At 46.1% G+C, this 14,735-nt stretch overlaps 1 protein-coding gene across 2 annotated transcripts in view; it reads left to right on the forward strand.

Moving 5' to 3' along the window:
• Nucleotides 1-625: 625 nt before the first annotated feature.
• The window catches only part of KLF7 (KLF transcription factor 7), a 66,253-nt gene continuing 52,143 nt past the window's right edge, over nt 626-14,735 (forward strand). For both annotated transcript variants that reach the window (XR_012650446.1, XM_075028205.1), the window contains exon 1: nt 626-1,050. Coding sequence is in view for 1 of the 2 variants with exons in the window: in XM_075028205.1 (XP_074884306.1) it covers nt 949-1,050 (102 nt within the window). In the remaining variant the exon portion in view is untranslated. The remainder of the gene's footprint in view (nt 1,051-14,735) is intronic.

Genomic DNA, 14,735 nt, shown 5'->3' on the forward strand with positions numbered 1-14,735 from the left:
TCGGCGAGGCAGCCCCGCGGCCGGCGGCGGGAAGAGGGACAGGGACAGGCGGCCGGCGGCGGGAAGAGGGACAGGGACAGGCGGCCGGCCTCCCAACACCCTCAACAGCAGCGGTCGATCCGCCGACACCGGCCACCGCGGCCGGGCCGAGGCGCCCTCGCCATCCCTCAGCGCGCCGCGCGCTCCACCGCTGCCGCGCGCCCCGCCGCCCCCTTATATAGCGCCCTAAAAATAGCTCGCCGCGCACCGCCTCGCGGGTCGCGGGGAGGAGGTGGGAGCCGCGCTGTCGGCCAATCGGCGCCCCCGCCGGCGGTCCGGCACCGCCCCCCGCGCCCTGAGCGGCGCTGCCATTGGGCGACAGTAATTTCAGGCGCGCCGCGGACCCGCCCCTCCCGCCCCGCCGTTTACCCTACATGGTCACGCGCTGCCTGAGTGGGCCGCGCGGCTGCGCGCGCTGGTGGGAGGGGGGCTGGGGGCGGGGCGGCCGTGAGGCGGCCGCGAGGCGGAGGCGGCCGCGGGGAGGGGGGGCCGGGTTTGCCGAGGGAGGGTGAGAGGAAAACGGGGGGGGGGATGTGGTCTCCCGAAAATAAAGAGGGGAGGGGGCGGGGAGGGCGAGCGCGAGCGCGCATGGCCGCGGCGCGGGGCTGCGCGGTGCGCGGCGGCGGGGACGTGCCCCGGTGCGGCGGCCGCGGGGTGCTCGGTGCGCGCCGGCGCCTCGTCCTCCTCGGCCCGGCCCCCGGCCCTCGCCGTCCCTGCGCGCTGATTCTCTCTCTCTCTCTCCTCTCTTTTTTTAAAGTGTGACTGAAACAAAACAAAGCCAAAGGGACGCTGGATCTATCATTGGTTGATTTTCCTCCTCCTTTTTTTTTTTATGATCAAAAACAACCCCCCACCCGAGCAAACAAACACACACAAAAGCAGAAAGAAAGGGTCTTGCTCAGCAGCAGCATGGATGTCTTGGCTAGTTATAGTATATTCCAGGAACTCCAGCTTGTCCACGACACCGGCTACTTCTCAGCTTTGCCATCCTTGGAGGAAAACTGGCAGCAGGTGAATCATTTAAATTACTCCTGTAAATCTCTTAAGTGCAGGCAGTCGGTGCATTGGGGCTGCATTTCTGACTTTATTTTATTTTTGTTCTTTAATTCAGGGTTGGGTTTTTTTGGTGGTTCTTTTTTTTCCGCGTGGGTAGACCTTTAAATCTCTGTATTTTTTGCCACGACAAACTGAGCAGTCCATTCAAATCTGTCTGCCTTCAGTCCTTTCTGAGCACGCCCGGCAGCACCTGAGATCCGGTGGCATTCTTCAGGGTTTTGTTTTTATGTTGACTACTATTTTATTTTATTTTTGAGCTTAGATTTTTTTTTTTTTCGTTGTTTTGAACAAGGCTGATCACTTCCAGCCAGTGCTGACAACTGGCAGCTGGTGGAAACGGAATAGATCATTCTTATTTTCAGGTAATTAGTATATGTCAATAAAAATCGTAGCTTAAATCAGAGCTGGGGGGTGGGCAGGTGTGTGGAAGCACTAGCAAAAGCTTTTAGGGTAAATTCTGTAGCTAGGGAGGTGACTTATTCTTTTTTTTTTCTTTTTTTTTTTTTTTTAATAGAAGGTGGGGAGAAACACACACTTCTTGCTGTATCTTAAAACAATGACGCCTTAGGCTGGTTCCAGTAATCCAGTGTGTTTCGAGGCACTGTATGGTTAATATGCAGGCAGAATTAGAATAGAGATGGAAATCAAGTATTACGAACGCATTAAAATGATGACTGGTGGCGTGAATAAATAAGACCAAGGAGAAGAGTAGGTTACAGAGAAAAGAGTTGTATAAAATGGAACTATGAGCCCAAATGCATAGATCTATAAATAGTTATCAGCTGGGATACTGAGGGAAAAGGAAAGACAGGATTCCTCGTTATGGCAGGACATTGTGAGACCATCCTGTTTCTTGATGTGATTTTTCTGGCAGAGGTGATATGCTAGGCAAAATTCTGGAAACTAGTGTCTCTTTAAAAGAAAAAAAAAAAATCCGCTGGAGGGTAGGAATAGTGGAGTGTGGCTGGGATGACATGTGGTGCTAATGCAGCACACGGACCCGTGGCACTATTGGTATAAGAATAACGAGCCACTGGATTTTGTCTTGCCAGCATTCACCTTAGTCTTGGCTAGCATAAGGGTAGCATGTGTTAGGTCTTCAGTAAATGACAGCTTGGGATATTAATTTAATTTTTCCTTAGAAGTGTGTGTGGGGAGAAATGTGGATGGTAGGGCTTCAGTGGAGCACTGGGGCTGAGCATTGTTGTCCAGCTGGACTGGGGCTGGATCTTTAAAGGTTTACCCTGGTAAAATTATTCTGGCTTCAGCTTTGTGTGTGTATATGCGCACACACGAGAGGTTTATTGACAGCTACAGTGCGAACACATTCAGGATTTAATTTGCAAAATGACCGATCCAACTTTGCTTTATCCTGCGAGGGGGAGGGGATGCTTTTTGTTATTAATATTCAGCTCGCACATCCATGATAGTCACATCTGCTTTCCTGTTATATTTTTAACATGCTAATTAAACTGAAGAGGTTAATATAATTTCATTAAAAAATTATTTTCACAGCATCATTGTTGTTGGATTGGTTGCATATTCAGTTGCATATTAGTAACAGTCCAGACAGTCCAAAGCGAGATAATCTGTTGACATAGCCAGCATGCTTTAGGCAGTACTGTGTGTGATACTCTGTCTCCTGCTGCCTTTTATGCGTGGAAGAGCAGCAGTTTGTTTTATACAGTACAATGTACCTACCCAAGCCCACTGTTACCTTTGCGAAATTTAAACTCACACTCTCCTGGTTAAACCCCACTGATTCTCCATGTATGTTTGAAAAGAGAAGTTGACAATAATTTATTACATTTTCCCTTATTTCCCCTCAAATCCTCCAACCAGTGCCTGATGTTTCATAATACATCCTGTATTTACAGTTTGTTTTTATTCCCCTGTTGCTGCCTGGACTCTTCTTGCAAACAACAGGCAGCAAAACTGATGTATCAGTGGTGGGAGCAGCTGAAGCTGACTGTACAGAGCATGCTGTCACACAGGCTTGGCAGACCCACTGACACAGAGACCCCAATTTCATTCTTCTGAATCACTTGCAAATGTAGCCACGTCTTAGCGATCTATTTATTTTAGGCAAACTCTAGCAACTTCGGGACAAGCGATGTGTGTGCATGTATGTGTGTTTCTAAAGGCATCCCTTAAAACTGTCAGGTTGCAGTTGAGACCCCAGGGAAGAGAGCTGACAGGGCAGTGTCTGATCCTTGCGGGAAGCATCAGAACTGGGAAGCAGCAGCTTTAATTTTGAATGAAAACACTTGAATGGGTCTTGCCTCCACTCCCGTGAAGAGCTCTGGTGCCATACCCAAGCTCCACAGAGGCTCCAGAGCAGTGTTTCTCCCAGCAGCAAAGCAGCACCCCAGGAGATTACTTCAGCCTCTTAAAAGGGGGGAAGTAGTTGTGTGGGTCAAGTGCAGGCTTCTTTATCACGTTGTGAGCTCCAGTTGTTTTGTGGTTAGCAGCTACTAGTTCTTGATGCAGAGAGGTTAGTCCGTGCCAGTTCCTCCTCCTAGAAATGGTGTCTACTGCGATACCGTAAAAGATGCACTTGCCTCACTGAAAATCAGAGCATGCCTTGGGGTGAAAGTGTTGACACAGTCCTGTCTTCCTTTTCTCCTGAGTCTGGACTACTCTTTAGTAGCTGATGGCTGAGGACTACACAGCTGGGGCAGTTGCTCATATTGCCGATTGTGAAACACCCATCACTCAGGGAGGGCACTGACAGCGCAGGCACGTTGCTAAATGCTTGCATGCAGTTAGCTGATCTTTCCCTTTTTTCCTTCCCACTGCAAGGGAAATGTGAGCAAGTTTGGTATCTGCGCTTTTGACAATTAGCATTGGAGTTGAATGAGAGCAGCCTAACAATATGTACAAAACAAACAGATTTTGTGTAGGAAGAGATTGCCATCTCTAGTGTAGGTTTCTTTTTTAGGAGGAAAAATAAAAACAAAAAAAACCCCTTTGTCCGCCTTGGACATAGTTTACATTGTAGAAGTGGAAATACCTGAAGTGGAAGCTGGAATTGAATCCACGATGTGTTTCACGTTATTTTGAAACACATGTTGAGAAGGGAGGGCTTATTTTTTTTAGGCAGCAAAAGCTTAGCTTCCCTATGTCAGCTTTGGGTGTACATCTTCAGGCAAAACACTTTTGAGGTCAGGATGGTTTTTTCTTTGAGTGGGGAGGTCAGGATCTAATCAGTAATTCATAGCACAACTTCATCAGGAGGGAGAGAACTTTGTTTAGTCTTTGTTTAGCTTTTCCAGCAGCGTTGAGCTGCCACAGCACTGAGAGAGATTAAAGGAAGAGGTGGGCTCTCTGGATTGGAAAACGAGGCGTTTGCTGTACGTCAGCTGGCTGGTATCTCAGCATCTGTGTGTTTCTGCCTGGTGCTTCATCCTGGCTCTGACTGAACCATCCTAGTTGCTCTCTGTCCCTGCAAGCTGACTCTGCAGTTCAGGACCTGGGTGGGGGGAGATTTTAGCACCTGCATGGCTGCTGCGGTGCACCGGGCAGACCTCTGGCCCCATATGCCGTTGCTCGGGGGTAGATATCTGATGTGGCATCCCTGAGATTGGAACCAGACTGCTGGGAGAGACAGCACGAGGCCGAAGAGTGCCTCGTTACTCTGCAGAGGAAGGAAGTGGGTAGGAGGCTGTTTTTGAGGGAGGTGACTGTGAGGAGCGTAGCCCGTGCAGCTGCACGTGGTCCCACTCTCAGTGTGCCAGGCTGCAAGGAGGGGGAGAGCAAGGCTGAGAATTGGGAAGGGCTGGACATGGGGCTTCAGTCTGTTCTTCGAGCTGGGCCTTTACAATGTCATTTGGGGAGTCATTAAAAGATCAGTGTGCAGAAGGCATCTTTTGTAGTCAGGTATGTCTCTTCCTAGGGATAATATTTCAAATCATCACTATTATCCTTCTCCATAGGCCCCTTGGATGACTCTGGACTCACCATTCTTGTGTGGAGAAGGGGTCTGATCAGGAGACGTTTTGGGGCTCTCTTCATATTCTGTGGGGGCCATAGGGCAGCCTTTAGCATGGCAGTTCCCGTAGTGTCAGAGGACAGGACCACAAAGAACAGGTAGATGCATAGAGTCACCATGTGTGCAGCTGATGCAAGTGTATAAAATGAGCAAGGCTTAGGTGCTAAACCCTGGCTTATTCTAAAAGAGCCAGCCTTTCCCACATGTGTCATCGGGCAGAATAGGTCTAATTGGCTGGCAGAAGTGGAAATGGCATTATATTGTTTGCCCGATAACCATTGCCCGATAACATTTCCTCTTGCCTTGGCTGACCCGGCTGCTCTCAGCTGCAGCAAACAATGATCTTTTCAAGGAAGATGCACGTTTCCTGTAAAGTGTAGGATCAAGGAAGCCTTTGTTTCACTCTTGACTTTGTTGTAGAGCCTTCTTTGCATATTTTTAATCAATTCTTCAAGCCTCAGTTTCCCTCTTGCTGAAGCATCTGACAAAACGATGCTAAGGTGGGGTCTTTGTGGGACTGGGAGGCTGAGTTTTGACTTGTTCTGGCAAAGTGCTTTGAGATCCCTGTGCTGTGTGAGAGCAGAGTATCCTGAGGTGACTAATCTAGCTGAACTCTTACATCTTAATGCTGACTTCTATTTGGCAGACAGGGTCATTTTCAGGCCTATAGGAAAAATTTCCACTGCTACTGGAAAGGAATAAATCACACTGGAGAACATTCCTGCCTCCCCATCGTCTCCATTGTTCTAGTTTAATGGCATAGTTGGCCACTACATAAACTAAACCATCTCTTTTAATATTGCTATTTCATCTTGGTTCCAGTCACAGTGTAACACATTTCTTAAGTGCTTATAGTACATCATGCCTCTTGAGAATAACTTGCAGAAATGGTTGACTTCCAAGAACAGCCACATGTGTAATGCAGTGTATTTCAGACTCTAAGCGTCAGTCCATTTATACCTGCAGGCTCTCTGCTCGCTCCATGTGCTGAAAGCATACTCCCATCACCTTACAGAAAGAGATGGAGAAAGAGATGGAAGACAAACTGAAACTGCTGTCTCTTGTTTCATGATTCCTTAATTACAGAATCTGTTGTTATAAGTGATTATTTCTTGGCATTATGGAAGTGTAGAGCCCCGCAATCCATGTTACAGGTCTTAAATAGCTGATTATGTGTGTGACTTGTGTCAAGTGATTTTGAAATGGTGTAAATACCTTTAAGCAATGCACAACCATAATGTGGGTACTCAACTAGAAAATATTTTCTTTTATTTGTTTGGGATGCTTTAACCTCCCCTCCCCCAAGCCCACACGTTTATGTATGTCCTATTGAACAGGCAATGCATAGATTAGAGTAGGCTACATAAAAATCATGATATATAGCTAGTCTGCAATCTGATACTTCCTTGTGGAAATGGCAGAAGGTCTTCAGTTCCACGCAGTAATTTCACACTTAAGCTCTCGAGGGTAGAGGCAAATGGTATCTTCTGGATATTGTCGTATTTTTTGAGGCCTTGTCAAATGAGTCTCCACTGAGAAACGTCCAGTGTGTTACTCCTCCATTCTGCATTGGGAAACATGTTATAGGGAAGCGAGAAGGAAGCTGCTTCTGTTTGTAGCTGCATGTGAACAACCTTGATTGCAATTGTCCGTATAAAACAAAGGGATTTTGCTCACTGGCTGAGCAGCATTGATGTTCAGTACATTAAGCAATGGGGTAATAGTACACCTCATCTCCTATCAAGTTTGTCCCATTTTGCAGAGGGGAAGAAAAATTGTAGGCTTTTGATCACCACGCTCAAAACCTCATGAAGTTATTCACAGGTATTGTAATTGGTGGCAGTTTTCCTTTTTGATGGTAAACCTGAATTCTGGAGAGTTAATAAAGGTGTTTTCAAGAATGGTGCTGAGTCCCTCTTACTATCCATTCTGTTTCCCTGGACTCTCAAGTGCCTCCTGGCCATGCCCTTACGTATTCGTTACAATGCCCCCACCACTTCCAAACTCCCAGCAACACTCAGGAGCTGGGAGTGCCATTTTTGTGGTGTCTTTCAGGCTGAAGTTGCAGGAATCACCCACCTGAATTGCTGAATTATCTTCTCCCCACGGGTCCTCTTTGTACTATGGGTGCTTCTGCCTTGGTCCAGATGAATCTGGATTCACTTGAACTGCAGGGTTCAGCTGATTCTGCAGCAAACAAACAAAACAAACCTGCTAGGGAAAGAGCGTCCCCTCCTCCCACATTTTCCTGGGTAGAGAACAGGTTTGGAATCCAGATGTTACACAGGTATATTCCCCAGCTTGGTGCTGTTGTATTTGAAACTGTCCCAGTCTTCTTCCGTTGGCTTCAGTCTTGATAGGCACTACACATGTTTTGAGTGTCTGAGTTTGGCACTCTCTTGGCTGTGTCTCCTTCCCAGCATTGCCACTTTGAGTTAAAAAATCTTGTGCCTGGTTCCCAAGACACTGAGATTGTCTTTAAAGTCACAGACTTTTCACTTTTTAATTTGATGTTCTTTTTACTTTCCTTGCTTCTGAGCCACTGAAGATTTGGTTTATTGTCTTTTATTCTCAAAAATAAGAAAACCTGGGGTTTCCAACACTTACTTGATGCCAGCAGCATTAAGAAAATGCCACTATTGTGTCATTTTGAGAGCTGGCAGTAGAGAGATAGGTGTGTACATCAGAAAAAGCTCGTGTATCGCTGCATTCACCAGGCTGTATTTGCCATCCCTGCTCTGGCAGCAGCTGGTGAGGAAGGCTGCCTGGCTGTTCAGTTTAGGCTGCCTGTGAGAGCAGGGTGCATGTCTCATTTCCCTTCTTAGAAGAAATCGTTTCAGCCTTTATGACCAAAGATAGTTAGACATCTTGGATTTAATCAGGACACCAAACCTTTGCTTCTCAGTTCTTCAGTTTCAAAATGAGTTGGCATCTCTTCCGTTCTCATAGGGCTGCTGTGAAGATTCATATTGGGGGTTTGCAGTGCTCAGGCACAGCGGCTGGGGCAGGAGAGGGTTGCGCTAGGCTAAGGGGAGATGGGCAGCCAGCCTCTCTGAAGCTGCTGGCCCAAATCCTGCCACGCCAGCTGGCTGGTGCTGAAAGTGCAGGACAGCTCCTGTGCAGGGAGCCATTGGCAGGGTGCGGCACTGCCTCTCTGAAAAAATGAAAATAAGGATACAAAAGGTAAGCTTAAATCCCCCTTCCCACAGGTTTGTGTCATCTTTGAGACAACCTGGGCACAGGACTAATTTGGCCCCTTCTCTAGGTTTTTAAAAGGTGTTGGAGTTGGGTGTAGGAAGGCTGGGCAGGAAGACATGGGATTTTTTTGTTTAAAATGTTTAGTATATGAGCTCTGATATATTAAGCTGTTCTGATGCTCTTAATCCTTTATAAGCAGGTACCCATCCTCTCCCTGTTCTTCCACGTGAAGGATCATTTCCAATCCAGAGCATTTCCACGCAGTGCAACTGTGTATTCATTACATGTGTTATTATTTGGAGAACTATTAAGATGCATGTGGTATACTTTACAACGTACACTAACGAGTCTGAGTCATTTATGCACAGACTGCGTATTAATGTTTGCTGAAGGTCCAGCAGGCATGCTTATTTAAGTGTCGTAATGGTTTTGAACATGGTGCTTACAGACCATGTCTCACATGTCCTAATCCTCTTGGTTATTTCTTGGCATTGTGGACCCAAGTGCAAAGCTGGGGTTTAAATCATACGTAGGTGTCAACAGCTCCTGCTCTGCAAGGGATAGAGAAGTAGGCAGTGACACAGGCGAGCTTGGGAGACAGTGTAATTGATGGGGAAGGATGCGAAGGAGAAGGACACTGGCTTGTGAGAAGCTCTTCTGAGACATTCCAATTAGTGTTCTGATTTACAAATCCTGCCCTTAAACCTGCAGCCTCCCAAGGTCAGTTTTAAAGGCACTCTGGCGTAAGGTTGATGTTTGACCGTGATGGACCTTTGTAAACCAACATGTTCTGACAGAAACTGCAATCAATGGAAGTATCTCCATCTGTATAATTAAAAAAGCCCTGGAAGCAGGGTTTGCATTTTTTGGACAGGATCATCTTGCCCACCTGCTGCCTTTGCAGCTCTCGCACTGCAGCATTCTTCCTGTGCAACTGAAGTGAAGTGACTGAAAATCAAAGTGAAAATGACTGTTTGTTCGGATTGTGGAGTGAGGAAAAATGCATGCGGCATGACAAGTAAATTAGATTTTAAAAATGCTTTCACTACTAATAGGCTACTATGCTGTTAGGCATTTGGTTTTAATCCTGACTTTCGAGTGGGCAAAGTTCACTTTCAAGCATAAGGACAGTTCTTGGGTTTGTAAACATTTGCAATTTCTGCTGACTTGTCCTCACTCCAGCCCAGGAGGGAAATCAGCACTGAACTGAATTGCTTTGTGCTGGTGGGGGTGAAGTGGGGGGCTGCCTTTAGTCACCTGCCTTTATTCTCCACCAGGGCTGGATGGAAAACAAAGGTTCCAGCTAGCAAAGACCATGGTGAAAAATGTTCAGTGGGTGGAATGGTAGAAGGGGCGAGAGGTGCTCCTGTCTGTTTGCTTTTTACACCTAAAATGGACATTGGCCACATCACAGCACTTAGGTGTGATGTTAGAGACCTGGATTTGAGTCACTGCTTTGCTTGATTCAGGTCTGCCCTTCCAGATTACATCTTAGAAGTGTGAAATTTCAGTGGATGATGTGGTGGCTCCAAAACCAATATATTCCAATAAAACACTTCAGACTGGGCAAAAATGTAAATTTTTTTGAGAATGTTTGGTAGAAATGTTTCAACCAGTTCTACTTTCTAGAAGTTTTCCTGAGGGCCTGGCCCTGTTTTTCGTGTGAGAGACTTGTTTTGGCTAACATCTTTGGCTTTGTTGACAATTTTAGCCTTCCGTTTCAGGGCTTGCGCCCCTAAAACTGGATTTATTTTCCCCAGCTATTAGCAATTTGGCTAGTAAAAGGTATCCAGACCCTCTGCATCCTGTGACTCTCTTGCATCTTTTGAGAACTGCAGCCACAATCCTACGTGGTGCTGTAAGCAATGTCTGCATACTTCTGGTCTCTAACCTGGGGGCCTGCTCTCCCTCGCTCTGGGTGTGGGTCTGGCAAGGCATGTTGGTGCACGAGATGCACAAGAGCCGTGCAATCACATGTGTTCTTCGGCTCCTCGGAACTGCTGGTCGCTCCTCTCTCCTCTGCTCAGCTGCTGCTGGCGAGGTGCTGTGCCGGTTTGTTGGCGAGCAGTCAGTGTACTCACCTCCCTTGGCACCTCTGGCTTACCGCTGGGTCTGAGGTGTACCACACCCCAGGGTGCAGGGTGAGGTGAGCAGCTCAGGCGCTTTGTTCTTTTCCTGTGGCTGCACAGTGGTTTGAAGGGTGCCAGCCCTGCAGAGCCTGCTGCCTGCTTCCAGCTGGTGAAAAGTACTAAATAATCCTGGTTTGGGGTTTGGTTTTTTCTTTTCTTTCTTTTGGCTTCCCCTGTCAGCCTGGAAAATTTATGCTGCTCCGAAGAAAACATTCCACTCATCTGCAAGCTACTACAGCTGCCGTGTGAGTAATAAAGTATGGAAAGGAGGAAGGGAGAGGGGAGAAGAAAGATGGGAGCTGGTGTTTCATATGGAAAGCATCACGCCAGAAGTGGCTTTGTTTCCAACACGTGGACAGTGGAGAGGCTGCATTTGCTGCTTAATGGAAAATCAGTGCCAGTGAAAAGAAACCTCCCTCATTAGTGACTAGATCAGAGGGGGGTGAACTTCAGTGTCTCTTGCTTTTTTTTAAATGTGTCCGCATTTTAAAATAATAAGAGAGAAGCAAAGGGCACTGGACCAACTTGAGAATACAGCTGGTTTGGGCAAAATAGCTCTTTTCTGTCTCCATCTGACGCTGCTGTCCCAGTTCACTCTGGTGGTGTCACAGCCCTCCCTTGGCTGTTCATAAGCTGTGCCAGCACCTCAGGGTGGTTGTGAACATCTGAAGGTTGCTGTACATCAGGTTCTTAGCAAGGTGCGTGTTTCTTATGTTTGTTTTTGGTTTCTGATCTTTCGGGATAGTGTAAAGTCATGTTTGTAGGCTTTCCTGCACAATCGAGGAAACCAGGAGCTTGGTTTTGGTGCTGAGAAAGGTGGTTCTGATGTAACAAGAAGTCTCTGAGAGTTGGGGCTTTAAGAAACGTGTGAAAGAGCAGTGGGGGTTGCAGTCAAATAGTGAGAGTAAGGGACGTTTGTCTGATTAGAACAGAGGAAGGAAGCACTTACAGTTTTGGAGGTCTCCAGTATCTTGGAATAAGAGGCAGACAGCTGTAAGTGTTGACATGATACAGTGAAAGAGCTTGTAAGGTGCTTCTCATGCAGGTTTGAGAATTTCAGGGTAAGTGGATGTCACCTGGGGTAGTTTCCTACTGTTTACTGCAGGAAAACAGCATAGACTTCTCTTATCAGCATATCCCTTAGCTCTCCTGTGTTTTTAAAGTGAAAAGAAAGATTGTTGTATACAGTGTTTGAAAACGGAAGGGCCTGGTTTAGTCTGAGATTTTTTTCCAACAGGGAACGAGTCTTACGGTGTTTGATTGTACAGTTAAGGTCAGGAAGAGCTTTGCTGTTTCTTCCATTGATTACAGGATGAAACCTTATAGACACAAGCTGAATTCTCTGTCTCCAGTGCTCCCCTGGATGAAGGTGTTTGCTTGAATCAGTGCCTCAGGAGCTGGGGTGATTTGGGGTTTAAGGAAGGGTAATGTGGGGGCCTTGCTCTGCTTGGTTCCCTTACCTCCAGGACAGCCTGGTCCCATGGCATCACACTGTACTTCTGAGTTGGCTGCAAAGCTCATGCTCTCTCTTCAGGCAGCCCTGATTTTCTGCTCACTCAAGACAGTTTTGTTTTCCGAGAGTACTCCTGTATTAATCTTTCTTGGATGCTGGCAAATAAATTTCAAGGTACCCAGTTTAAATACTCTTTACTGAGTGTGCCTAGCTCATCTTGGGCTTTCTGAGCTTTGGTGGTTTGTTTAAAACATGAATAAGCCCCAGTTGTTTGAGGGAGAACAGAATAATGCCTGTGCAGAGTTACTTTCTGGTGTGGACTTGGTAAACGGGTGACTTCCCAGCATAGTTTCTCAGTGTTGAGAAGAATACCCGTAGGTACACAGAGCCCTACAAAGGCTGCATTGGGATTTCTTTTTCTGACTTGAGAAATTCATGTTACATTTCTTTGAAGAACACATTTGAGGGAAAGCAAGAGAAGCAAGGTGTGGGTGGTTTCTTATTCCCAAATACCTCCAGTGCATGTGACACTTAGAAAATGCTGAATACTCATATTCCAAGTCTTGAATGCCTGTCAAGCTGGACACTTTGAGTGGATGTCCTAGGTTGAAGACTCCTCTTCACTGGGACTGTCTCACACAGATTATCTTCATGCAGTAAGAGCTGTACCAGCTGCAAGGCCTTGTAATTCAGTCAGTGTTTTGTTTGAGCAAGCTTCATTTCTGGTCAGGTGTTGTTGCACTGTGGTATAAGATGGGAATTTCTGTCTCCTTTCCATTTCCTTATGTTTAAGTGGAAAAGGTCAAGGAAACCTTTACATTCTGTTCTGAATGCTTTTTCTCTTTGTAAATGGGAAGAGTAGTACCCACATCATGTTGGGGATTTCACGTCAGTCAGTGAGTCAGATCCTGGGCCGTTGCAAACTGATGCAGATCTGCCAAAGTCACAGTGCCAATACGCGGATTTACACTGGCCCAGTGTCCATGCAGTCACTTGACACCTTGCAGGAGAATGGTCTATACAAATCCCAGGTCTTGTCAGGATGTGGAATAAATATCAGGATGTGGGCAGAAAACAGCACACCCATTTTAATGATTTGATTAAAACAATATTGCTGCTCTATGGCTCTCATAAATGTATTTCCACTGGTGTTGGGGGGAGGAGATATTCTCAAGTGCCATAATGAGAGAGTACGTTTTTTAAAATGTTGCACAATAGGCCACTAAGTTGTGCTCCGGATATATTGGCTTATTTCTGTTTTATAGTGAGCTTGGCCTTAGGCATCCTATAAATACCATTTCTCCCCCTACCTTCAGCTAATAAATGATGGAAACTGTACCGGAAAGAAATTTTCTTTCCATCAAAGAGTGGGAGGTCCTGAGCAGCCCTCTATAAAACAAAGGATGCAGCATGATTTGTTTTCTTTGTTTTTTCAAATGAAGAAAATGTGGGGATGGGAGGGAATGAGAAGATATTTCTAAGTGCTAAACGTGCTCTCCCCAACACTGCAAGGTAGGATGATGTCTGGTGTGGGCATTGCTTCCCCCAGGAGAGTAATACCCATCTGTGAAATGGAAGACAGATGGGAGCGGTTTCTGAACAGTCTCAGTGCATGGGTAGAAGGAAGGATCCCATTCTGATTTACCCTCGGGCTTTCATATCCAGCAGTGGAAACCAACCTGAAAGTGGGTGTAAATGAGCGTCTAAAGGAGCCCTTTGTGTAATTCAATGGGCTGTGTCATCTAGGGTCGGACTAAATTATCAGAATGGCCCTTTTTGACCTTAAAATCTGCTTCTGTAAGTCAGTCCTCTTTGAGACCTTTTTGCTCTGTTTTAATGATGTCAGAAAGCTGTAGTGTAAATGTGAATCATGAAGGGTGCCTGCTTGTGCACATATGGGTGGCTAGACATGTTTCATTTTGAGAATCATCACACACGTACTATGTATCAGATTGGAAATGTGTCTCAGAGGAGAGACCAGGTTTGTGGAGGTGGGGGCTTCCTTCTGCACTGACTAGAATCAAAAGCGAGTCCATGGCATGGCATGGCATGGCTCAGAGATGGTGTAGGACCATATTCTGACTGCAGCTTGGCCTCTAAAGTTAGAGAAGGGTCAGGGAAGACCTTGTGATCAGCAAGGGGGTCTTACTGGCTAATTTTGAAGGCAAATAAGGTTCAGGAGCAGGTTGTACATGATGAAAAGGCATTTTTGGTCACTGCCTTCATCCAGCAACAATAAACCATGCATATAAGCAGATCTGGTCCAGAAACAAATACACTCGGAAATTAGCAGTTAGATCGTTAAATTCTTTTGCCCAGGTGCCATTTCTTATTGAATGCTTCGGTGGTGCTTTCCAGTCTCATTTGAAATCCACCTAGCACGAGGCCCTGCTTTACTTGGAAGCATGTGCTAAAACCTAGTTTAGGGGAGGAATATCTAACAGGCTGTTCTCTCTCTTACCTGAGTCTAATTTCTCCCCCTCCCATATTCTCTCTCTTCTCCATGCGCAAGTCCATTGCTTTGTTTGGGTTCACCCTGTTCATAGCTGCATGGTCTGTGACGCTTTTTCCCATCTTTATCTATATTAACTCTTTCAAGGATTGTTATCTAAATGTGAAATGAGACCCCTGTTCATTGACTGGAGATTATAACACTGCCTGTGGAACAGACATGATAAATAGTAATAAATGTGCATGTCCCTTTCAATTTTGTCATACTTAACATCTGTCTGTTCCTTCCAGTTTTCCTGTATATCAGATGCTAAGAATGTGTCCTCAAAGCTATATTGGTCTTCTCTGTGTCTTATCTATTCTCAGTCTCTTTTCAGCCTTACAGGATCTCTGCTTTGTATTGAGTGTGCATGTTGTG

The sequence above is a fragment of the Buteo buteo genome, chromosome 5 (genome assembly GCF_964188355.1).
Source record: "Buteo buteo chromosome 5, bButBut1.hap1.1, whole genome shotgun sequence".
Lineage (NCBI taxonomy): Eukaryota > Metazoa > Chordata > Aves > Accipitriformes > Accipitridae > Buteo > Buteo buteo.